This window comes from Phyllostomus hastatus, unplaced genomic scaffold (assembly GCF_019186645.2).
Source record: "Phyllostomus hastatus isolate PE091 unplaced genomic scaffold, TTU_PhHast_1.1 phas_scaffold_345, whole genome shotgun sequence".
Classification (NCBI taxonomy): Eukaryota; Metazoa; Chordata; class Mammalia; order Chiroptera; family Phyllostomidae; genus Phyllostomus; species Phyllostomus hastatus.
In genome coordinates this window covers 11,503,516-11,530,794 of record NW_025334024.1, presented here as the reverse complement: position 1 = coordinate 11,530,794, position 27,279 = coordinate 11,503,516, and the positions used below count along the sequence as shown (strand labels likewise).

The 27,279-nt window shown below is 38.1% G+C and overlaps 1 protein-coding gene across 1 annotated transcript in view; it reads right to left on the bottom strand.

Moving 5' to 3' along the window:
• DUXB (double homeobox B) overlaps positions 1 to 20,627 on the bottom strand; it is a 41,411-nt gene extending 20,784 nt beyond the window's left edge. The window contains 1 exon segment of the mRNA XM_045819130.1: positions 20,519 to 20,627. Coding sequence (XP_045675086.1) covers positions 20,519 to 20,627 — 109 coding nt within the window.
• Between the last annotated feature and the right edge of the window lie 6,652 nt (positions 20,628 to 27,279).

The window sequence follows — 27,279 nt, the reverse complement described above, 5'->3', positions numbered from 1 at the left end:
TCTCTTATTACTGTTGGGTGTTCCAATAACAGTAAGTAGCCTTTAAGAATTCAATCTTGAATTTCTCTGTTCTTAGGACCCTGTAATCTGTAACTAAATGCACGGACACAATTCATTGTTTAAGTTATCCTTGGGTGAATAATTTTGTCAAGGAGAAAGTCTCTTTGTTCGGGTAATAATATCATGAGTAACCTAAGGTTTTTTTGTTACATTGCTTTTTATATTTTCAAAACATCTTCATTTTTTTTGTTGGTTGTAAAAGTGTAAAAAAAGTGATGTAAAAATAGATTTATAAAATAATTAATGCAGAAAATCCAAAGTGACTTTGTTACTTAATCTCACTTGCAGAGATAAAACTATTAACGATTTGTTATTCAGCTTTCTAAACATTTCCATATATGTCTAGAATGTAAGTGGCTTACATTAACCACATTCTCTAGTGATGAACTTTTTAGGCCTAACCATGAGTGCTTGTTCTGTATAACATCATTTCTTCTTCACAATGGATGTCTATGATTCCATTTTATGGATATATTTTATCCCTACATATTTAGCCAATACTCTATGTATGCAATTTAGTTTAGTTTTTTCTTTTTGTTTCTGCTATTAAGAGTATTGATTTAATATAAAAACCCTTATAAACACGTTTATATATTTGTGTTATTATCTCTGTTCAATTAATTCTCAATTGAAATTCCAAGTTACAACATATGTTTTCATTTTGATAGGTCTCAGCATCCACTGCCTGATAAATTTTATAAATGTAAAGACCGACGCACATGAGTGTTCCTCTAGAGTTTTTTTTAAAAGCAGGGACAGCTACATATGAGAATGAACCTTTGAGTTCAGTGCTGTCCAGGATGGACACATCCCATGGCCAGGCATCATCTAGAATAGAATTTCTCTTTTGGTAAATGTTACAAAATAATACCCCCAGTATCACTGATAACTTTCCTTTTAGGTATTTCTATTTTAATGGAGCTGTCCTTTGACTAATGGCTGAAAATATTTCTTGAAGCTCTCAGAGCCAGCTACATGTTATGGTTCAGCTCCACTCTGGTGATTTGGTGATACGAGTTTTCTGATCTTGAGCTGTCATCTATGGTGCTCTGTTAGGGGCTGCATCTTTAATTTTAGGAAGGCTCTCTTCTCTGTATATAGCCATTTTCCCAAGATGCTTTAACTTTTAATTAAAAAATAACCTATATTTATATTTACAGAGCAAAACCTGGGTGCTAGTGGTGTTTAGAGCTACTGTGTTGATCTTTGTTTCTAGATTTTTTTTTACTGGACAACTCTTAAATTTATTTGACAACAGTCATCAACTAGTTTTCCCTTGATGCCCATGCAGTAGAGGCATATCATGAGTTATATATTATCTTCATTGATGTCAATGCTTTATGCCAATTTACCAAGATTCTAATAAGATTTACATATTGTGATTGGTCAAGACCACTGTAGATTCAGAAAAGAGCATGAACGAAACCACAGTCTGACAAAAGCAAGACATTCTATTTGGATAGAATTTTTGTACAGGTAGGAGAGTGGTGGATATCAGGGCCAGGAAAGTGGGGTGGCATCAGGTTGGGAGGTGGGAAGAGGTGTCAAATGTTGCCCAGTAGAGAGCATAGATAGAGCTGCATATTTAAATTAAGAAACCAAAGAACTGTTAATGGATCCCCCAGAATATAATGGGCAGTAGATAAGATGATATGATAGCATTAGAATCAGACAACTTAGGTTGGAATTCTAGCTTTGCCACTTAATGGACAAGCAATAGATTAAATTTATTTATTTATTTATTTTTTAGAGAGAGGAGAAGGGAGACAGAGAAACATTGATCCATTGCCTCTTGCATGCTCCCAACTGGGGACCAGTCCTGCAACCCAGGCATCTGCCCTGACTGAGTATTGAATTGGTGACCTTTAGGTCTGTAGGCTGGTGCTCAACCCACTGAGCCACACCAGCCAGGGCGATAGCTTAAATTTATGAACATGTTGGTGAACCGCATGAAAACATCAGACTAAACAAAAGTTAAATGTGTTCCCAGCTACCACAAACTTACTTCCTTTTACCTAGATTTCAAAAGTGCCCATGGTCACTCCACCAGCACTTTCACAAAGGGAAATAAAAGGCAAGGAAATCAAAGTGGAAAGAGACAAAAGTCACTTAGTGATGAATAAAATAATTTACATTTGCAAACATTATAACACTGAATCACCTGGACAAATGGCTGGAGTTCTCTTAAATAAGTGGCCCTGAAAGATGGATGCCATTAGTTTCATGGAAAATCAATTCTGAGGATGAGGAAAGTGAAAGAACATGGAATTCTGCCTGAGTCAATTTTTTAAGTGAGGGCAGCAGAAATCCTGGATCATTTGAGACAGCCTTTGAAAATAAAGAGAGGCTCCTTCCTGGAGGAGGAAGAAGGGTTCTACCAGGCTTTCTGGCCCTTTGTTGCTTCTCAATTGCACAAAAATAAGGAAAAACATATCTACCCTATACATTTTCTTAGCCCTAAATCCATAAAGAGAAAATCCTAGTGAACATGATTCCATATGCGGATGCATACAGAGAAGGTCCACTTTAGACCTCATCTTAATAGAATTGTAGTAGGGATGGCATATTTTCTCTTAACTCTTTAGTGACTGACTATGATGTGCTCATCTTTGTGTTTTGTTCTTTGGGGTTCACAGACTGATGACCAAAGAGATAATGAGAATTTTAGAGCAAGAAGAAACAAAGACAAATCCCTCATGTCACAGATGAGGATAGTGAAGCCCCAAGAAATTTACAGTCTTATTTAAGAGGGTTAAAAAATAAAACTTTAAATAATTAAATAGTAATATGCAAGAGTAGAAGAGTAAGTGCTCTTTTTATATGGATTATAGAGCTAGAGTAACACAAAGAGAGGAGAGATCCATTGCAGCAGAAATGGAAAGAGATAAGAGCCTTGCATGTGCTGAGTGTATAAAGTGTGCAAGGGGCTTTATCTGTGTGATCTTCGGTCTAATACTTGCCCAGGAGATTAAAAATAGGAGGAAAGTGGTTCATTGAACTGAGGAGGTCCAAAAACTGCTCAAAAGTAGAAATTATAACTTGTCTGGAAAATGGTGGTAGGAGCATTGGGAAGCCCATTTAGACAGAAGAGAAGCAAACCAGTGAGTATGAGAATGGACCTTGATTCCCAGAAATGTTAAGCAACCACTGGATTGACAGGTTGAATTTTTATTTTAGAAAGAATAGCTCAGTAATTATAAATTATACTGCAGCCACTGATTGCTGTACCCTTGAAATGCTTCAGATTCTGCAATATAAGGGTTAGTTATTGATTCTCTTTTTTTAGCATGCTTGAATATTGGAGGAATCTTTTAAAATTTTCTGTGCTTTAATATCTATGAAATATCTGCCATTGTGGCAGAGTAACTTAAATGTATTTTAATTAACAATAATAATATATAGCTTCACCCTCAAGAACAAGAATAATAGCCTAATATGTATTGAGTGTCTTCTATGTGCCAAGCATTGTGCTGAGCTTTCTGCTTCCACTATTGCATGGAGCATGGAGAGGATATACGGCCCCTACGGAGTCACACGGCTAGTAAGTGCCAAGGCCTGGACCTGAACCTGAATTAATATCTTCCTAATTTCAAAGCCTAATGTTCTTAAACTTAAGCCTGTGTAATAGTACCCCTGCCTTCATGTTGCTAAATGATTTGGGAAAGTTATGCTTACAAGTGTTCAAACATTTTGAGAGTATCACATTATTTAACTTGCTTAGTCTCTAGTACATTTTACAATTTTTCTGATATTCTTCTGCAAAATTTTGTCAGTAAGTATATTACTATTTTACAGATTACTTATTGGTCCATTTCATGTGTGTTGGAAATTCACATCAGTATGTAGTGTTGTATTTGTGTCAGGACTTTATGATTTCCATATTTATTGGATTAGGATATAATGCTGCTGCCACTTGTTCATCCACCCTTCTGTCCATTCACCCACCCATCCGTCTGTCCATCCACATTTACTGAATGCCCTATGGGACTAGGTACTGGTTGGTACATGTGTTGTCACTTTTTTGTCAGTATTGTTTTCACTATCTAATGAAACAAAAAAAACCCCAGATGTCAGTAATTTCCCACTTACACCCTATATTTATGTGAATCTCCTCTAAGCTGTGACTTTGCATCTCTGAAGACCTCCTTAGTGCCTTCTATTGGATCCTTTGTGTTTAATTGGCCAAGTAGTGAAGGGGGGGGCAGTAGAGGATTGAACATCCAGTACCTAACAACCCTCTGAGCCCTGAAGTGATACACATCAAGCTCACACTCTGTCAGTGAGAACTAGTCATATGGTCCCTGTTATGGGCACCTCTTTCCACCAACAACTTTAGGCCATGAAAGAGAAGCATAGATTTCTGTTGGTCAGTCCATAGTCTTTGTCTGGTCACTGTGAATGCCAAAGAATGTATGTGGAAGTATTTGGTAAGCTGTGAAGTGCTTTTCAATTTTTTGGTATTGTTATTTCACAAATATGAAATGAATTAAAGTAGAAAATAAATTTATTGGGACTGACCTAACACATGGTAAAAGAATACCTATAATATATCACCTAATCTTTTTTCAAAGTTGTTAGATTATCAGGATTGTCTGGGATCTATGTCCGTGGCCAAACTCCACTGAAGACCACCCTTGCAGAGATGGGGCAAGGGGAAGTGGGACCCCTGTAAAATTCCTCTTACTTACTCTATTTTTAAAGGAGCCAAGGTGTGTGAGGACAGGGGCTGTGATATGTAATTTAAATTTCCACGTTTTCAAATTGCAATGCAAAGCAATGTTTCAATGCAAATGCCAGTGATTTTAGTATGAGTCCCTCATTCATGTTATGAACTTGGATCAATTTTGTTTTTTTGGAACTCAGGGTTTTTGTAGTTTAACTCTTATTTTTCTGACCAACAGAAAACAATGGTTCCTCCTAGCTTTAACATTCTCAAATTATATTAAATATATCAAATGGGTATGCTTAGTACAAAGAAGTTTTTCCTTCCTTAAGTAAAATGGTAAATTGGGAGTGTAAATTTTGTGGTTGCTTAAGGAACATTCTGGTGCTGTACCTTCTTCAGGATCAACTCTACATACACTGCCCTGGAGTTTCAGTGAGACCTGACTGGAGAAAATATTATCTTTTCTTATCTCTTTAGGTTAGTGGCATGTTCATTTCAGCTGCCATTTCAATGAACTGGAATAATCTTGTACTGGACACTAAGATGCCTGGACCTGCGGGCCCAGAAGTGGTCAGGTGAGATGCGCTGATGGAATGTCTAATGAGATTGAGAATAGAAAAAAAGGAAAAAAAGTGAATGAAGTTGACTATATTGCCTTGGAGATAACAGTTGACTTATCCCTATTATAAAAAACCAAATATTGATAATATTAACATTATCAAAATACCATGAACAAAACCACTTAACAGATCTTGGCCTTGTCCCCAGAGAACTTACATTTCAGAGATCACAAAAACAGCCTAACTTAACTATTAAGAGACATTAAAAAATAATGTGCTAATTGTGTGTTATTTAATACAAAATTTAAATGGTTATGCTATAATTAGTGGGCAGAGTGTTCACTGATCAGCTATTGACATTCTAATTTAAATCTTTTTAAAATTTATTTTAATTTATTTTTAAAAAATATTTTTTATTTTAATTGTTGTTGCAGTACAATTTTCTTTTACTCCCATCCCCACCCACCCACCCAATAATTTAAATCTTAATATAAAAACTTTTGTTCTGATGTTTCAAAATGTAATCAGAGTTTATAATCATTATTATGTACATTAATATATTTATGTACATTTTAAGAACAATTCACAGATATTGCATGTTTTAAGGATTATCAGTGATCCTTTTAGATTGTTAGTGCCCGATAAGAGATACTAACATGTTGATTGTTTCTGCTATTTATCTCCCAAATATTAAAAAAAAGATGACCGTCAATTTTAATTGTATATGGCAGTCTGTTGTAGCACACTGTTAATATATGTTTTCCTCAAGCTCTAAGGACTACCTTACACTCTCAACAATGTGAGCTAGCCCATATTTTTCCTTATTGTATGGGTCTGTGAGTGATAGAATGCTCTTGGCTTATGAGTACCCTACTATTTTGTACAGAGGGTATGGTTTTCTAGCTGATGTTAAGAGAGGTTTACCACAACAGTGACTTTTCTGCAATTTATTGTGTGTCCTAATGAACATTTTTAACCCCAAAAGACTGGCAAAATTGTGCAAATGAGAGAAGTAAACTTGTCCCCAAAGAAACAAAGGATATTATTGTGCACATTCAGTAGAGTATATAATGACCAACAGACATTAGGGACTGGTGGAAATCTTTATGGAGGTCATGATAAACATCAGGATTAGGATTAGGTCACAATTTGGACAGGCACCTGGAAGAATCTATGACAAGAGGCATGACATATTTCCAGGTAACTTGAGTGGGTCTTTGTTAAAGGTCCACTCCATAAGTGCATCTCCATGGGAAATAGCTACCATGGTAGGGCTACAAGTAGAGCCGGGACTGAATTTGGAAGAAGTGCTGAGCCTGTGAAAGAGAGCTTGGCACAGTCCAGTGCTCATTCTAGCCTTTCGTATTCAATCTTTATAAAGAAGAAAACATGTCCCTCCAGGAGTCCTGTAATGAGTGTGTTTATAGACTAAAATTGAGTGGTAACAGTCCCTCTTCCCCAATAAGAGGAGCCGAGAGAGATGATTTTACAGTATTTTCTCTCATCAAAGTAACACAGGCTTGTCTCTAGCTTCCTGACACAGAAAATTGCATTTTGTCACCCATTTGTCAGTTCTTAGAGATTTTAAGATAATTAAAGAACATTATAGCAGGTGACAGCTGTTGCCGAATGCCGTGTTGCTAGTTCTTCTGCTTGCTGGATGCCCATGAATCTCAGATGATGATAGCTTGGTGCTCCAGGTTTAATTAGCTGGTTGTTTTGAATCTGTCTGGGCTTTCAGGTGTGGGGTTAGCAGGCTTGCAGCTTGTTGAATCTGAGCTGTGCTCATCACTGACTGGAGGACTTGGGTCTGACCGACTCATAGAAGGTACCCTGGCTCTTGTCAGACAAGAGCACCAAAGGGATAAGGATGCAGCTTTCTAGGTGAGGCTGCTAAGAGAAGTGTTGATTGGTTTCTTGATGTTCTTGCACTAGAGCATGCTTCTGACTTTGAAATTTATTTTCTGATTAAATCTTCTTCAAGGTCGTCTCTTCTATTATACAGCATGGCAATCGTAATCCATTTGGATTTATTTCTAAGTTAGTTTACCGAAAATTTCCTGACCTGCAGGAGAGAGATCTAAATGGTCTCGACTCTGGCTTTCAGTAGTATAGAATGTTTTCTTCCTTTTCCTGGAGGATTTAAATGCCATTACACCACTTCAGAGAAAATATAAACCCAGCTGGAAGCTCCCTGCTTCCTTTCTCTTTTAGTCTCCCTAGGTGGGAGTGAGTTTCTATGTATCTCCACAGTTTGTTCATAAAAACATATATTAAAAAAACCCACATGATTTTATTTATTTATTTTTTAAAAATATTTTATTTATTTTTAGAGTGAAGGGAAAAGAGGTAGAAAGAGAGGGAGAGAAACATGGATCAACTGCCTCTCCCACACCCCTAACTGGGGACCTGGCCCATAGCTCAGGCATGGGCCCTGACTGGGAATTGAACCAGTGACGTTTTGGTTTGCAGACTGGTACTAAACCCTCTGAGCCACACCAGCCAGGGAGCACGTGATCTTAAATTTATTTCCCAACTCATACTTGTTTTTCACTAATCTTACAGCAAAAAAGAGGTTTCAGGAATAATTTTCAGGATCATCCTTAACTCATAGAGAAAAGTTCATATCCAACAACATACTCCGAATCATTAAAATTAATAAGTAGCAGTGCATCTATTTCTACTTCAGAACCATCATAAAAGCCTTCTGTTTATGGAAATTACTTTGAGTCCCTCAGACCAGACATACTCTTTCACACTTTTTGTAATACAAAATTATGCCCTTAAATCTTTTCTTTTATTTGTATACAGGTTTAATTCCTTCTTATTTTTCAAGTTTTGGCACAGAGGCCACATCTTCTCAATTTGAATCTGCTTAGCAGATCTCAGGCCCTCTTCCTTGAGTCCTGCTTCCTCTGCTCTTTGCACGCGTGTACACTGAGAATCGAAACCATCTCAGCAGCTTACCGTTTACATTAACATGATTTTATTATTCCATTGTCTTCAACATAACTCTAGTGTTTTGTGAGACTCCTTCCCAGGAAGATGCAAGTTGCGTATTACTTTTTATTCTAAGGACTTCCAGAGAGTCCCAACAACTCATTTATAGAAAGCATCTGTAGACAGTTTATACCAGACTCTTTGAACCTCTTGCCCGAAAATTCTTACATTGCTGTGTCTACTAATCCTAAACTACTATGTCACAATCCCTACCCAATAGTAATCAAGGCTTTACATTGAAAGACCTGTCTTAAAGCAGACTTTGAATTCTCAACAAACATCCCAACTTTGTCTTTCCTTTTCCAGGTAATTACTAAGATTCCATTGACCTGGTGTTCTCCCTTACCCTGGTAAGCAATTGCCTGAGCTTTGTTATATTAACAGATAGCTTGGTGATAGTTTGGGGAACAAGTATTTGACAAGATTATAGACCAAGTTACTTTATCTTATATTTGATAAAATACAAGGGTTCAGTTTACTATGAACTCCTGAGGACAATGATTATTTCTTTGCTACCCTGCCTGTCCTGGGGTCTTATGTCTAACACAGTACGAGAAAGAAATATGCATCTTTTTGAAAAGTAGGCTTAGTGAATAGAGGGGAAGTTAAAATCTTGGCACCCCAAAAACATCTTGCTTGACCAGACTTAAGCTTTCCTGGTGCTTTTCCAAGTCGTCCTCAGCCTGGTTTAATGGTCCCCATGCTCTGGCCCAAGTCCATCCATCTGACTGTATTTGCTGCACGCTCTCCACTCTAATAGAGCTGCTCTCCTCATTGGTCCATGCTCTTATGCACCTGCAGGTATTCCTATATTCTGTTCCCTGTGCCAGGAATGCCTTTCTCCTTGCCCAAAACTAAGGCTGAATTAGTTCTAAATTCACCATGTAGTCTTTTCCAACTTTTTTACTACATTCTATTCTCTCTTTTCTTTCAACTTTTATAGTACTTTTATAGTCAGCATCTCACTATTTTTTGCATGATTCCTTTGTAACTGAGTTTTATTGTTTTTTTTAAAGATTTTATTCATTTATTTTCTGAGAGAGAAGGAGGGAGGGAGAGAGAGAGGGAGAGAAACATTGATGTGTGAGAAATACATCAATTGGTTGCTTCTCACATGCCCCCAACCAGGGACCTGGCCTGCAACCCAGGCATGTGCACTGACCAGGAATGGAACTGGTGACCTTTGGGTTTGAAGACTGGCATTCAATCCACTAAGCCACACCAACCAGGGCTTATTCTATTATTTTTGATGACTTGAATTAAGGTACAAGACCCTAGATTCATCCATTCACTTATTTATTCAACTAATGTTCTAGAAACCCACTATGATAATGTAGTATGATAGATACTGAAGATCTAGGAATATTAAGACAGAGTGACCATATGCATTTTTTTGACCTCCAAGTTTTTAAACACAGGGTAAAGTGAAGCATTAATGTGTGGCTAATTCTTTTAGTTCCTTGGTATCCCTCCAGGACTTCTTTATGTTCATCAAAGCATTCACAGACCCACAGAGAAGCTGGCTCAGAATTTTGTGCCCAGTTTTATTGTATTATTCTATCAATCCTGCTTTAAAAAAGCTTACTGTAGAGAAACTTAACATCAGTTCTCAGCTATTACTATAATTCCTAACAAATTTTGATTATCTGGAGTAAGAAACAATGACAAAAGAAGACATTAAATCAACCTAAATATATATAATCTGTTATAAGACTCTGAACATTGCCTGATGGGGGTTGCTGAAAGAACAAGGAAAAGGAAACGGGTAGTTAATGGAGAGACTGAAGGTCAAGGTGTCTTCAAATTAAGTAGCCAAGTCTCTAAAACATTGCCCATCAGGAAAAGGATGAAGAGAGCAGAGTCCTAACCAGCTATGGCATTCCATGGGGCTGCTTTGTTTGGATCTCTAGGTGGTGGAAATAATCGTAGTAAGTGGATGGTGCAAACAGATTTCTCAGGGGCATGTCTTCTCTGTAATAGTGGCTGATGTTACAGGTGCAAATTCTGGTCCCTTGGAGAAGAGAGCAGGCAAGGGTGGGAGAAAGAGCTGGCTGGGTGGGTTGTTGACAATCTGTCCACATGAGAGCAAGAGTGAGGAGGACTCTAGAATCCCCAGGCAAGACAGAATATCAGTCAGGAAAAGAAGGTAGAACTGTATTCCTTAGAAGAAATTCATTCGGAGGGGATGGAGGGAATGCTCAGTAAGTGTACTATATCCAGGCTTTTCTTGTATTGGGGGAAGCAAGACTATTGGCGACCTCACAGGCACAGTGCTGGTGCACGTTTGTGTTCATGTATACATCAGGCTCCCCAGAACTGGCTGTCTCTGAGTAGGGCAGAAATAGAGCAGCATGTCAAGGGCTTTTCATACCCAGGGGCAGTGCTGGAGGAAGTAGATGCAGCTGGGTCAGCTGGCACTGACATTCAGAACAACAGGTCAGGCCCTTTCAATTTTTTCTTTGTGGACACTACTCGAATAGCTTATATTAATATGTCTTTCTTCTCACTGGGAAGGTAGAGAAATTAATTAGCTGTGAAATACCTCAAGGCAGATACAAAGATCAAATATGAAGAAAAAGTAAGATTAATAAATACATATGGGTAGCCATTTCCTGAAGGTTCAAGGCAAAAATAATCACAGGAATTATTTTAAAAATGACATGGCATGTTAATAAAAGATCAGGTGGTTTCACCAGAATTGGGATTAGTCTTTATTGCGTGTCTCCTCCCCCACCCACTTACAAAGAGAGTTATTTAATTTAAGGAAAAATAATACATAGTGAGGATCAATATATAATCATTGAAGCAGAAATTATTGAAGGAAAACAGTGTGAACTGGAGTATTCAGAAGAAAATCAGTATAACAATTCGCCTACCACTGTATATGAACCTATTAAAACAAAATTTGCAACTTTCATCTGCTAGAATATTGTTTCTTCTCACAAACAGGTATTGGCATAAATTCAGACACATTAACTATGTTCCAAATAGTGTTAATTTATTTTTTCTCATATTCCCAATTACTACAGTATATTCATTTTGATTTAAAAACCCAGAGCACAGCTTAATTTAAGCAATTATTTAATTTAAAATAACTATTTATTGAATTCTACTAAATTGTATTTTTTCCCATAGAGTATTGCCATATAGTGTTGAATTGTCAAACTTTGCTTGCTATTATTTCTAGCCTTTTCCCTTTAGGACTTTTTCACTCTTTGATCTGAAAGAAGCAATTGCTCTTCAATTTCCTTATTAAACTTCTTTTTACCTGTAACTGATCAGAACACAGTCATTCTAGCAGTAGATTTATTTAGAAGACAGATACTAATTTAGTCACTGAGAAACTAAACTGATGAATCAGTTCTTATCCTGATAAAGTCTTTTTTCCCCAAATTATAAGAGAAAGCTTATTTAGAAAGTTATAGAGGTAGAAGTGAGCCAGCTGCCTGCATAGGTTCAGGAAACAAGTTACAGAAGCAAAAGAAGGGCCCTTGGAGCTTCGGAGAGGGAAAGGCGAAGGTAAGGTGCCCGGGGGAAAGAAACAGGACTGGGAAAGGTGCAGGCGTGCTCCCAGAGGGAAAGCACCTAAAATCTTTGTTTTAACATATGTTGATCATGTCTATAAATTTTTAAATTCTTGAGTTCATGTATGTTGTCCACGTCTACACTATCTCTTTTCCTTTAGTGGAGATAGACTCTGATCAGGGGAAATAGAAGGCATCCCTGGAGAGACTATGTTGTAGGTACAAAGCAGAAGAATGGCCTTCCGAAAGCCCTTCCTTGTATTTTTGGCCAATGGCTCTGAGATCCAGAAAGAGTAAGAGCTATTGTGACTTGATTTCTCCAGGTCTTTAGAAAGAGGTTTGACGTGTATCACAATCCATTTTGCACTGATAGAAATTTGAAGATAATTTGCAAGAGTTAATTGACAATTTCTGTAGAAATTGTTCTCAAGTTTTGATGAAGATTTTCTATTTTAAAATTGTACCTTGTTCTCAGTTAATGAAATTGGGATCTTAAAGTGGGCTTGAATGCTAAGCTTATTTTTGTAAGATAAAAAAACCACATAGTGTACACTTACTATAACTGTAAAAATAAAATTTTGTTCAAGAGAATATTTTTCTGTGCCTAAATGGAAAAGAGGCTTTTCAAAATGACTAGTAGAATAATTATTACCTTTTTTGAGCTCATATGACTGGAGTGTTGTTGTGGTATAAAATGAAAAAAATATGGCAAATGCAATAATCATTTATGCTTCCAATAATCAATCTAACAAAAATTTTACTGTTAGAGTAAGCTTCTTTAACATCAATTTTATTTCCATTGCTATTATTATAATAACAGAGCATGCATTAAGTAAAACATTAAATTTGGCATATTCTAGGTTCATTCTCTGGCTGGTGAAAAATGACTCTTCTAACACAACTGGGTCATAATTGTGGACAGGCATAGGAGTGTATCCTTGCTTCTAGTTATTGGAGGATACCATGGGCTTCCTTTGCATAGGTTAGTGCCCCAGTATTTTGGAGTGTAAAAGAAGAGTGTGGATTACTACTAGGTTGGTCTTAGAGTAGATCTATCCATTGGCATGAAAATGGAATAGGTGACCTGCCAAACAAAATCCATTGCAATGTTGGTATCCTATGATTCTAGCCTTTTTTGGAAATTAATTCATAGATTTGATTCCTGTACTCTAGGACTTTATTCTCTATAGTGGACACAAGAGATATGAACACCTAAGAGTTCACCCAGGTAACCTACTATGTTTTCATCAATGCCTGGGCACTTGTGCTGCTGCTTTGAACAACACCCAAGTAAAAAACAAGTCTTGTCTATGTTGGTCTATTGCCATAGTCTATGTGTACTGCAAACATGGCTGCTTTGCTACTCTGCATATAATGAGAGCAGGGAAAGGCTCAAACTCTATCTGTGGTGGTGGGAGGCAAGAAGGGAGAGCCAGGTCTTTGACCGTGGCACAAGCAATAGCTATAAAACCCATGATCACTCTGTCCTAGTCCTGATTAAATTGAGTGTTGATGGGTTGATTAAGGTCTCTTCTAAACTTCAAGGACATCGGCTGCCACCAAATGTTAGTCTCAAAAATATTATGAAATAATAGAAAATAGAAAAGTTAAACTCTTTTTATTTATTTTATTTTTTAAAAAAATATTTTATTTATTTATTTTTAGAGAGGGAAGGGAGGGGGGGAGAGAGAGAGAGAGAGAGAAACATCAATGTGCGGTTGCTGGGGGTTATGGTCTGCAACCCAGGCATGTACCCTGGCTGGGAATCGAACCTGCAACCTTTGTTTCGCAGCCCGCGCTCAATCCACTGAGCTACGCCAGCCAGGGCTAACTCTTTTTATTTTATATCTGTGAAGAGCAAGCAAATTTTAAGTTTTTTTGCCTCCTACCTCTAAACATCATTAAATGCTATCCTGAAAAGGGCTTTTATTCATTTGACACCATTACTAGGATACAATATGGGGTCAATTATCAATAGGTCAGGTCAATAAATTAAAAAAGTTTTACTCCTCCTTACCTCATAAAACCAATAACTGACAGCACTGAAGTGGTATAGTGGAAGGAGAGAGGCTTTTAAAGGAGGTGGATGTTGTTTAGACTCTGTCTGCCACTTACTAAATGGAAGGAAGACCTCGTGGAGTTAGTCATCCTGAGTCTCAGTTTTCTCAATTATAAAGTAAGGATACTAATACATAATTTATAGTGTTGTTATACTTGACACACAGGCGGTAGCTAATGGTATAGAATAAAGTTGTGGGGATTTGACCTTAGACATTTGAGATATTGTGTTAAAAAGTTTGTGTGCAGTTATGGCTCCTGTGTTGGAGGCTGCAGCTTGAAGCCAGCAGAATAGGCAGTTAGGAGGAAAGAGGGGCAAGCAGTAGGGGAGGGTAAGCAGAAACTGGAATTGCAGGGATGATCTGAAGCCCCTTGTAGATGAAATGGAACCCACATGGCCCTCTTACTGCTTCCAAGTCTCCAACCTGAATGGAGTGGATGGCCTATAAGGGCAGCTGGCACCTTTCATCACAGAGCAAAAGAGGCACCTAGCCCAGGAGGGGAAGAAACTGAAGGAGGGGATCTGACAGTTTCTGGAGGAGTTTGGACTGGTTATAAAATTTCTTTGTGGCTCACATATATCTAGAACTATACAGAAAAGGGGATTCTGGAAAACACAGTGTCTGAGCTAAGTTGACATGGAACAAAGCCACCACAGTATCTATTGTTACTAAGAATTCTTTCCAGAAGTTCTCTTCTTTCAATAACCTAGTGCATTGTAAAACCTAGTGTGCAGTTACCACTCAATTTCTTGTAATATTCAAAGCTCCCACAGTGAAATTCTCTCTTCCTAAATATATCTCTGTATCAGTGGTTCTCAACCAAGGCCATTTTGCCCCCAGACCAAGTCTGGAGATATTTGGAGCTGATGGGGGAGAGTCCTGATGGGGGAGAGTGCTACTGGCATCTACTGGTCAGGGATGTTAAATGTCCTAAAATGCAAGACAGCCCCCCCACAATAATTATTCAGCCCAAAATGTCAAAAGTGTTAAGACTGAGAAACCCTGGTGTACAGTGACCTTCTCCTCCAACCCTGTGATATCTGAGGACGAAATACTTCTTGCCTAAAGTCAGTTCCTTTACCTTTGCTTTCTGTTCACATCATTCCTAACCTTCAAGAACCCCATTTTCTCACTTCTCCCTACATTTTTACCTCACAGGTTTAACAGAGTAAACGGATTAAAACAATTATATTTGCTTTCCTCTTAGATCTTGAAAATCACCATGCACTTACTATATCTATCTTTAATTTTTTTATTTATTGATTTGTAGAGAGAGAGAGGAAGGAGTAGAGAGAGGGGAAGGGAGAAAGGGAGGAAGAGGGATTTGTTGTTCTACTTATTTATGCGTTCATTGGTTGTTTCTGTTTTAAAATATATTTTATTGATTGTACTGTTACAGTTGTCCCAATTTTTCCTCCTTTGCCCTTACCCCTATTCCCTTCAGCAATCCACTCCCTTAGTTCATGGTCATGGGTCATACATATGAGTTCTTTGGCTTCCCCATTTCCTATACTGTTCTTAACACCCCTCTGTCTATTTAGTACCTACCAGTTTGTACTTAATCCCTGCATCTTTTCCCCTGTTCTCTCCCTTCTCCATCCCAGTTGATAACCCTCCAAATGATCTCCATATCTATGATTCTGTTCCTGTTCTGCTTGTTTGCTTTGTTTTTTAGAGTCAATTGTTGATAGATATGTATTTACCGCCATTTTATTATTCATAGTTTTGATCTTTTTCTTATATAGTTCCCACTAACATTTTATATAATGATGGCTTGGTGCTGATCAATTCCTTTAGTTTTACCTTGTCTGGGAAGCACTTTATCTGCCCTTCAATTCTAAGGGTAGATAGCTTTGGATAGAGTAATCTAGGTTGTATATCCTTGCTTATTATCACTTTGAATACTTCTTGCCAGTCCCTTCTAGCCTGCAAAGTTTCTTTTGAGAAATCAGCTGACAGTCTTATGGGAACTCCTTTGTAGGTAACTCTGCTTTTCTATTGCTGTTTTTAAGATTCTCTCTTTATCTTTAAACTTTAGCGTTTAAATTATAATGTGTCTTGGTGTGGTCCCTCTTTGGGTCCAAATTGTTTGGGATTGTCTGTTCTTCCTGGACTTGTATGTGTATTTCCTTCACAAAATTTAGGAAGTTTTCTTTCATTACTTTTTCAAATAAGTTTTCAATTTCTTGCTCTTCCTCTTATCCTTCTGGCACCCCTATGATTCAGATGTTGGTATGTCTGCAGATGTCCCAGAGGCTCCTTATTCTCTCTTTTAAAAATATATTTTATTGATTATGCTATTACAGTTGTTCTGTTTCTCCCCCTTCATTCCCCTCCACCCTGTACACCCCCTCCCACCCACATTCCCTGCCTTTAGTCCATGTCCATGTGTCATAAATTCTTCAGCTTCTACATTTCTCCTACTATGCTTGCCCTTCCCTGTCTATTTTCTACCTACCATCTATGCTACTTATTCTCTGTACCTTTCCCCCCTCTCTCCTCCTTCCACTCCCCTGTTGTTAACCCTCCATGTGATCTCCATTTCTGTGGTTCTGTTTCTGTCCTAGTTGTTTGCTTAGTTTGTTTTTGTTTTTGTTTTAGGTGTGGTTGTTAATAACTGTGAGTTTACTGTCATTTTATTGTACATGTTTTTTATCTTCTTTTTCTTATATAAGTCCCTTTAACATTTCATAAAAGAAGGGCTTGGTGATGATGAACTCCTTTAACTTGACCTTATCTGAGAAGCATTTTATCTGCCCTTCCATTCTAAATGAAAGCTTTGCTGGATAGAGCAATCTTGGATGTAGGGCCTTACCTTTCATGACTTGGAATACTTCTTTCCAGCCCCTTCTTGCCTGCAAGGTCTCTTTTGAGAAATCAGCTGACAGTCTGATAGGAACTCCTTTGTAGGTAAGTGTCTCCTTTTCTCCTGCTGCTTCTAGGATTCTCTCCTTCATTTTAATCTTGGGTAATGTAATTATGATGTGCCTTGGTGTGTTCCTCCTTGGGTCCAACTTCTTTGGGACTCTCTAAGCTTCCTGGATTTCTTGGGAGTGTATTTCCTTTGCCAGATGGGGGAAGTTCTCCTTTATTATTTGTTTAAATAACTTTTCCACTTATTGCTCTTCCTCTTCCCCTTCTGGTACCCCTATAATTCAGATGTCCTGAAGGTTCCTAAGCCTCTCCTCATTTTTTGGAATTCTTGTTTCTTCATTCTTTTCTGTTTGGTTTTTTCTTTCTTCTTTCTGGTCCACTCCATTGATTTGAGTCCCAGTTTTCTTCCCATCATTATTGGTTCCCTGTGCATTTTCCTGCATTTCACTTAGCATAGCCTTCATTTTTTCATCTAATTTGTGACCAAATTTAACCAATTCTGTGAGCATCCTGATCACCAGTGCTTTGAACTGTGCATCTGATAGGCTGGCTATCTCTTGGTTGCTTAGTTGTATTTGCTGTGAAGCTTTGGTCTGTTCTTCTGCTTGGGCCATTTTTTTTAATGTCTTGTTGCACTTGTTACGTATGAGGGGCAGAGCCTTAGGTGTTCACCAGGGCGGGGCAACCCTGTAACTGAGTTGTGACATTTATGTGGGGGTGGGGTTTGAGAGGGAACGAAGGCACTTGCTCTGCTCTCTGTCAGATTTCAGTCACTTCCCCTGCTTCCCCCAAACAAATTGGGCCCTTCTGGTGCTGATTCCCATGTGGGTGGGTTTGTATATGTTCTAGGACCCTGTGAGTCTCTCTAATGAACTCTCCTGTGAGGCTGGGAGTCTCTCCTGGCACCTCAGCCCTCACAGATGTTTTCAACTGGTGTTTCAGGGCCTTATTTCCCAGTGCTGGGACCCTGGGTTGCGCAGTCTGTATCACTCCCCAATTTTGCCTGGTTTATCTGTGTGCGAATGTGGGACCTCATGGTTAGCCAGCCACCTTATGCACTGCACCCTGCTCCACAATTGCCACCTCGCTGGGTCTTCTTGCTGCCACCCCACCTCTGGGGTCTGCCAGCCGCCGCCTGCGTGCCCAGGGTCTACCTGCTGCGGTCTTGTGGGCCCAGGGTGCTTTGCGTGCCTGGTGCCACTGCTCTTTTTGCGGTGACCCCTCTCTGCCCAGCTGTCAACTCCACCCCTCCTACCTGTCTGGATGAATATGTCTATTTTAACTCCTTGGTTGTTGGACTTCCATACAGTTCAATTTTCTATCAGTTCTGGTTGTTATTTTATTTCTAAATTGTTGTTGTTCTTATTTTGGTTGTATGGGGAGGCACAATGTGTCTAGCTATGACTCCATCTTGGCTGGAAGAGGCTCCTTATTCGTATTCTCCTTTTTTAAAATTCCTTTTCTTTCTCTTGATATTCTAATTGAATGCTTTTTTCTTCCTTGTTAGTACCCTGTAGATTTTTCTTTATTTCACTTAATGCAAACTTCATTTCTGCCTGGGTCTTTTTTATGCTGTTGCAGTGCCCAATAATTTCTTTGAGTATTCTGATAACTAGTGGTTTGAACTCTGCATCTAATAAGATGCTTATTTCCATTTTATTTAGTTCTTTTCCTGGAGTTTTGTTATGTGTTTTCATTTGGGCTTTGTCTCCTCAATTTGGCAGCCTCCCTGTGTTTCTGTGCATTATGTAGAGCTGCTTTGACTCCCTGTCTTAGTAGCATGGCCTATTGCAGAAAAGGCACCAGTATATTGTGTGGGGCAGAGCCTTAGGTAATTGCCAGTGCTGGGCAACCTCTTTCATTGCCTTTTGGCTCTGTGTGGAGGAGTGCTCAGAGAGGGGACAGTGCCACTGCCTGGCTTCTGGAGATTGCCTGGGAGGAAGCTGTCTCCCAGTACTTGCCCTGTTGCCAGTTGCCTCACTTTCTCCCCTTCCCCCATGTATGCCACCTGTGCCCTTCCAGCTGTTGCTCTGGTGCTGAACCCCAGAGGGGTTGGGTTTCTGTGAGTCCTAAATCTGTTGTGGGCTTTTTAAGAGGAGTCTCTTTAGAATTCCAGCTTCTTCCACCTCCCCAAACCCCACCGATTTTTACAGCCAGAAGTTATGGGGATTTATCTTCCCGGCACTGGAACCCTGGTCTGGGGCTGGGATCACTTGCTTCCGAGGTATCCCTCCCAATTTTTATCTGCAACATGTGAATGTGGGACCACCTGTTCTGTTGCCTCTCTGCATCTCTCTGTGCCTGTCCATGTCTCCACCCCTCCTACCTGTCTGGATGATTGTGGCTTCTTTAAATCCTTGGTTGTCCAACTTCCATTCAGCTTGATTTTCAGACAAATCTGGGTGGTATTTTTTTGTAGTCATTGTAATTTTTGCTGTAGTTGTGCATGGAAACAAAGTGTGTTTACTTATACCTTTGTCTTGACTAGAAATTGGTCGCTTCTTGTGTGTACCCTGACCAGAGATCGAACCCGTGACCTTGGCATGTTAGGATGACTACCTCTTTCTTTAATTAGAAAACTCTGTAATTAAATGATCCATGTTGGTTACTCATTTTCTTTATACCTTTAGCCATCTGGTGCCTCTTAGCAAAACTTTTCTCTTTTAACTTAGTAATGAGCTTATTCTGGCCAAATTTGCGGATGTTTTAAAAGCAAATTAATTGACTTTGAAGTCAATTTGATTTCATTTCCTAGTTATACTGTCTTCAAATTCTCTCTCTCTCTTTTTAATTTTAATTGTTGTTGCAGTACAATTTTCTATCTTTTACTCCCATCCCAACCCACCCACCCAGCCCTCCCCTCCTCCCTCCCATTTCCACCCGCCCCTAGTTTTTATCCATGTGTCCTTTATACTTGTTCCTGTAAACCCTTCCCCCTTTCCCCTGAAATTACCCTTTTATCCCTGACTGAAGTCATCATGCTGCACTTCTATCCCCAACATTATAACAAAACTTCTCCGGCCAACCACTCCAAGGACTTCCAGGTTGCTAAATCCTATGGACAATTCCAGTCCTCTTCTTTCTCACCTTCTCAGCAGTATCTGACACTTTTGATCATGTCTCCTTTGAAACACTTTCTTCACTTGGGTTAGCAGAACTCCACACTCCTGGTTTTTCTGTAACTACAGTCCTTCTCAGCTTCCTCTGCTGCTCCCTCCTTTTCTCCTATACCTTTTAAATTTGGAGGCTCCCATGACTCAGCTTTTGAACTTCTTATTTTGTATCTCCAATCTCTTCCTGATGATCATCTTTCTGTCTTACCACTTTAGATATTATCTCTATATTGACGTCCCTAAATTTATAGCTATAGACTGGACTGAGATGTTGACCTCTGGATTCCTATGTGCAATTATTTTTTTTCCAAAATCTCCACTTGCTTTTACAATGGAAATATCAATCTGTTCTGTTAGAAACCGGGCTACTGGTATTTTCTTGTTAACTTACTCAAGAAATGTCAAGTCCATTCTTCCACACCTGATGCTTTGGAATAATGCTCACAAAGTATATGTAATAAATCAGAAAATACCATCAGTTCTGCCTTCCATATGTACCCAGAATCCAAACACTTTTTATCACCTATAGTGCTGGACCACCACATTTTCGTTCTGGCTAATACACTGTTACTGTTCACCTAGATTGCTCCAGTCCCCCAACTGTGATCCCTTTGCTAATGCTTAATCTCTTCAGCACTGACAAAAGATTCTCCAGCCATACCTTTGGCCTTCTCTCCAGAGCATGCTTTCATAACAGGGAATATCCTAATTTTAGCATCTCTTGCAATATGGACCACCTGGGAGTATCCCAAATCAAGTCCTGGGTCCATTTTGGTTAAAAATTCTTTCCTCAAGTTATCTTTTTCTTCTAGCACTATAGTGTAAGTGGCAAGGAGAAACCAGGCTGTGTCTTAAGTGCCTTGCTTGGAAATCTCCTCAGATAAATATTCAAATTCATCACTTACAAGTGCTGTTTCTTGCACAGTGCTTGGTCACAATTCATTGAAGCTCTCTGCCACTGTATTACAAGGATTGCCTTTCTTCCATTTTCCAATGGTATGTTTCTTATTTCTTTCTGAGCCCCTGAGCAGCACCTGTGATGTTCATATTTCTACCAATATTCAGTTTATGGCAATATATATATTCTCCAAGGTGATATAGGCTTCCTCTATCATACTTCTTACTTCTTTCTGAACTCTTACCAGCATTGTTTTCAATGTTCATATTTCTACCAATCATCTGTTTAAAGAAATCTAGACTTTATTAGGTGCCTCAAAATTCTTTCAGCCTTTGTCCATTGCCAGTTCCAAAGCCACGTCTGCATTGTTAGGTACTTTTACAGCAGCACCCCACTTCTTGATACCAAAATCTGTGTTGCTTTCCTGTGGTTGCCATAATAAATTATCACAAACTTGGTGGCTTTAAATGGCAGAAATTTATTTCTTGTAGTCCTGGTGGCCAGAAAGCCAGAAATTGATATTGCTGAGTCAAAATCAAGGGGTCAGCAGGGCTGCGCCCACTTTGGAGGGACTAGGAGAGAGTGCTTTTCTTGTCTCTTCCAGCATACAGTGGGCACCAGCATTCCTTAGCTTGTGGCTGCATTACTACAGTCCTCAAGGCTGGGATCTTCAAATCCCTCTCTGCTTTATTTTAACATTGCTTTCTCCTCTCTGTGTGTAAGATCTCCCTCTGTCTTTCTTTTCTTTTGGGTAAGGCCAGTTAGCAAACAGAGATGATCTATGATATTCTCCAACCCAGCTTTCAAAAACTCTTCTGCCCATTGTTTCAGTGGAGCTGAGTTCATACTGGTCTTTCTTCCCTATTGCAATAGCCTTGAATAAAGTCTTCCTTACCTGTTTAATTTTGGTGGTGCAATTTTTGCTTTGACAATGGTTTACCCTTTAATCATCTATTACCCTTTAATCATCTCCATCAACACTCTCCAACATGAATGTAAAAGTGTTATTACTTTTAGAGAAAATTATTAAGTAACTCTTCATTTTTAGTCCTACTAAATTATAGCATGTTTATACTTAGAAAAGCATGAGAGAGTGTGAACGAGACTCTTGATGTCCTCTTGCTGGATTTGTCCTCTTTTATCATCTCATTTTTAAAAATTCTCCAATCAATACCATAGTTATGCTTATATATTTCCCTCATTTGAAGTTGTTAGATGATAATTGAAAAATATTTTATTTCACTCATGAATTAATGAGGGAATTAAATAGATGTAGATGTTTAACAGGTTCAAAAGAAAATCCTAGCTTCTCCACTGTAGGGAAAGGAGGTCAAGTGAGTTTTTGGACAGGGAAGATTTGTATTTCTATGGATAAAAATTATTTGTCATTGCTATCAGTTATCTATAATTTACAGAGATGTAACGTAGCTGCCATAGAGTCATAAACCAGTAACAGGGAGAAATGTTATAAACAATACATTGTTTTCCTTTGAAGCACAATTTTCTCCCTAGAGAACCTTGATTCACTTTTTACTACTGACACAGAGTTGCAGGATGAAAGTGTTAGAGGCCATAAGAATTTCTCAGGGTTTAGATAACTGTTTTATTCATAATAAGAAAAGAATATAAGGTTAGAGTATTTTCAATAGAAGCAATCAATGAGCCTGAGAAAGGATTTACTGAAAGGACTGTTACATTAAATAATGAAGTTCAGAATCTCAAGATGGAAGGAGCTTCAGCTTTTGTGCTGCTGATGGGTAAGGTGGGAGAAAATGTCAATTTGACCAGAGTACAAAAGATTTTTAAAATTTGAAATAGAATTGGCCTGATGGATAACCTGTGAGTCCTTTGAACCTCTGAAGTATGATTCTGCTAAGGACAAAGATAACTGAGCCAGACAGCCCTGGATGAATCTGTAAGAGCTTGGGCAGGAGGCTTGCTCAAAAGGGAAATTCAGTGGCCATGACATGAAAGGGTGTTAAACTGCCTGGTGGGTTCATCGTGACCCCGAAAGTCCTCAATGCCAAGTTTAATCAGCCCTGAATGATCTTTGCTCTCAATGTGGTGTGTGGCGTCTTGTGGCATACAGTATTGTTAAATGTCCTCACATTTTAGGGACAATAGGAACAATATGCAAATTAACCATGGGTAATGTTCCTGGCAATGTACAATTATGGGCATTTAAAATTTTTAGATGCAAATTAAACCTAAAATTCCTTGTAAATGGTGCCAATTTGCCTCCAAATAACATGTTGCAGATATAGAATAATTTACCATAAATGCCTGTACCAACAACAGTAGCTGGCACATATATAGATTCTATTCTATAAGTATGTGTGATATTGACTGACTGGAAAAACATCCAAGAAGAGTTTCCATTTTTCTATGTTAAAAAAATTTAATACTCAGTTATTGAAATACAAGTGGCCGATTTCAAGCAGAGTGGTGGTGTGGCACTGTGCTACTAATATGCATGCTAACTATACTTTGATTTTCCTTACTGTTCCTATATAGTAATGATACTTAAATCCTCTCCTTACTCCCGGGGCACCAAAACAGAATCCAGGAACACATTGGCAGTGTCAGTGTAAATAAACATACAGACTTCAAGAAAACAATCCAGCCTCGGGAAATCTTTTTGCACATTGGAGATGAAAGGTTACCTAGAACCTCATTGTCTCTTCATGTGTTTGTAGTTATTCATTATATGTATAACGTGTCTTGCTTGCCAAGTAACAGGCTTATTGAGTTGAACAATATGGAAATAAAGTGTAGTGACTTCTTTGATTACATTAGCAGTTTATTAACTACTTCCCGTATAAATTTTGAGGGTGTTCAGTACAGGGGTTCCAAAGTTGATACTCAGCCGTACTTCTGCTCCTCCTCCTTTTCCTTTTTTTGCATGTCAGTAGCTGGTGAAAAGCTGAATGGGAGACAACACAATATACAATACTAAAAAAGAACACCCCAAGCTGAAGGCAATGTGAAATATTGAAAGGAAATATTTTAAACATGCAAAAGGTGATTTATCTGAATTTGAACCAAAATGAATAAACAAATTCTTTAGAAAAGAGGGATGTATGAAGGTGCATTTTGAACACAAGGCTAGAAAATTATGTATCAAATTCTGCTCATGGTCTTCTCTGGGTGGTAACTTTTGTTTTCTTTTAAATAATTTATTGTGCCCTGGCTGGCATAGCTCAGTGGATTGAGCGCAGGCTGGGAACCAAAGTGTCGCAGGTTCGATTCCCAGCCAGGGTACATTCCTGGGTTGCAGGCCAGAACCCCCAGCAACTGCACATTGATGTTTCTCTCTCTCTCTCTCTCTTTCTCTCTCGCTCCCTCCCTTCCCTCTCTAAAAATAAATAAATAAAATCTTTAAAAATAATAATTTATTGTAATTTACTTTAAAAATTACTAAAAAACCTTTTATTTTTGTTAATATGGACATTTGTTATTTCTATAATGAGGAACAAATAGCTATTCATTTATGTATAATATAGAATATGTCTATATAACTGAAATATGTATGCAGATACAGTCATGTGTGTACTTGTATATATACTCTCTCCATCTGTTAATAAGCATTTAGTTTGACTTAAATATATTCTGTTTAGAGTAAACATTAATAGAATGAAGAAACACTATGTTATTATTTGGTATACAAGTTATTTTTCACTTATTCAAATATGTACTTTCAGATAGTCATCAAAATTTTTACTTTCATAAAGCATGCATTCTACTTTAATTTATTCATAAGCAATACAAAATTCTTGAACATTTTCTAAATAAGTAATCTATTGACTTATGTCATCTTAGAAGAAAACAGTGATACTTCTCTCATATACTCAATTATTTTCTTTTATTTTTAAAAATTTTTGTTAGTTTATTTTGTTCATTAGATTCCACATATGAGTGAAATCATGTGGATCTTCTCTTTCTCTGACTGTCTTTTTTCACTTAGCGTAATACTCTCCAGGTCCATTCATACTGTTGCAAAGGGTAAGATTTCCTTCCTTTAAAAAAAAAATCCTCACCTGAGGATATGTTTGTTGATTGTAGAGGGAGAAGAATGGAAAGAGAAAAGAGAGAAATATCCAACTCATTGCCTCCCATATGTGCCCTGACTGGGGATTGAACCCGCAACATTTTGGTGTAGAGGACAATGCTCCAACCAGCTGAGCCACCTGGCTGGGGCAAGATTTCCTTCTTTTTTGTGGTTGTCAGTGTTCCATTGTATAAGTATACCACAGCTTTTTTATCCACTTATCTACTGATGAGCACTTGGGCTGCTTCCAAATCTTGGCTATTGTAGATAATGCTGCAGTGAACATAGGAGTGCATGTATTCTTTCAAATTACTGTTTTGGGTTTCTTCAGATATATTCCCAGAAGTGGAATTGCTGGGTCATAAGGCAGTTCCATTTTCTATTATTTTTGATTTTCGTTAATCATACTCCCATCTAGATCATTTGGAACTTATCATTTAACTGCTATTTTAAAATTAAATTCATTGCATGTTTTCTCAAAATTTTTATAAGGTTGGTACATATCTCAGCTTTGTGCCTCTTTAGCTTTTGCTAGAAAATATAAGAGGATGATGGCAAGGACAGTTGGTCTGTTTATTATAGGACCTTTAGGAAAGCACATCATGAAAGGTAGGAAAAACAGCAATCTGAGCTCTGGTTTCTAAGCCAAACTTCATTCTGTCAGACAGAAAGCCCCTGTGCACAGCAAGAAATATATCTGATGAATCAGTGGTGGAGCTGAAATGTGACTTATATAGATCAACTCCTTGAGGCAGCTCTTTATTAGCCTTCCTGTTTAGTAGTGGCAATATGGGACGCCTATACTCAATGACTCATCCTAAATATAAGCTTGCCTTTTATATAGTTGAGACAAGAAAAAAGAGATTCTTTTTTTCAACCCCCACCTGAGGATATGCTTTACTAACTTTAGAGAGAGAGGAGAGGTGGTGAAAAGAAGAGAGAGAGAGAGAGAGAGAGAGGGAGAGAGAGAGAGAGAGAGAGAGAAGAAACTTTGACTGGCTGCCTCCTGTAGGCATCCCGACTGGGAATCAAATCCACAATCATTTTGATATATGGGACGATGCTTTAACAAACTGAGCACCCAGCAAGGGCCAGAGATTTTTAAGGTAGGAGGTCTATCCTAGCGGGAAGTCTCCAGTTCCTTGAAAACTTGTAAGAAGTACATTTAAATTCATGGGGAACTTCCTTGTCCCCATATAGAACATTGAATTTAATGAGCCATTAGACTTCTTTTAGAAATAAAGGAATATCCATTCCCCTTTTCAAAGCTTCTGCAGAAACTCCTTTCCTATATTTCCACATCTTATGGCAATCCAGACTTGTGATTCAGATAGGAATGTTACTTCCCTGGGTGATCAGAGTTTCACTGCTTTTTATAACTCTGGAAGTTTTCTGCTTCCTCCCTGAAGGCAGCATTCTTGTTTGGCAGACCACATGTTGGCAATTGACAGGCACCTTTAAAGGCTTACTTGACATATTTGATGGAAATCATATCAACTCTTTGGTAGACAGAAGGGGAAAGTCATTCTACCAAGAAAATGACAGTTATTTTGATCAGGGGCTTGGTGTTTGATCTCTGCATGTATCTGCTTGGATCTGAAGAGGAGAAAGTGTAAGATGGGAGTGATGGGAAATCAAAAGTCCAAAGATTGTAGATACTCTTCTTCAATTATTAGTAAACTATGTTTTACTGACAATTAAAATGATTTAAGCATAAAGAACTAAAGTCCCAGATACAAAACGTGTCTCTTTCATAGACCACCTTTGTGTTCTGTGGAGCCACAGTTAACTCTGTGGTGTTCAAGATTGAGGAATGAAGTTCTTTTCCGCTTAGAATTAGTAATATTGATAGTGTATTTAAAATTTCAATGCAATTGTGGGTTACAGGGTTTGAGGGGCACAGACATTCTTTCATACTAGGAAGAGAGTTTTGCAATATCCCCAAAATATAGGAACACCACCAAACTTCACTGAGTAACTCAGAGAATGTAAAAGAATATCAGTGTAAACCTGAGATCTAATGTAGAAGAACTACATTTGTCTGTCAAATAAATTAGATGAGGTCATCTTAAATTCTTAACGAAAACATATTTTTTTGTGAGTGATGCCAAAGAGAAGGTCTATTCACAAAAATAACAAGGCCACACAATGCTATTTATCTCCCTTTGTCTAGTGGAATATTTTAATTCATCCTGTGAAATTTTCTCTTATCCAATATGAAGAATTATAATAAAATGTCCAAGTAGGAAAATGAATACAATTATTAAGTTTAATTATCTTTTGCTCAATAAGAAGTAAATTATCATCATACTTGATGCTATGTCAGTTTGATTTCTAAAAAGCAACCTGAAGCTTCCTTTAATTGAAGAGGTATATAGAAATGCACCTCTTTCAGTCTCTCTCACTATGAAAAACAAAATCTAGAAGCATATTGTATGAAATCCAGAATTTCCAAAATTTTCATTAACAAGTAGTT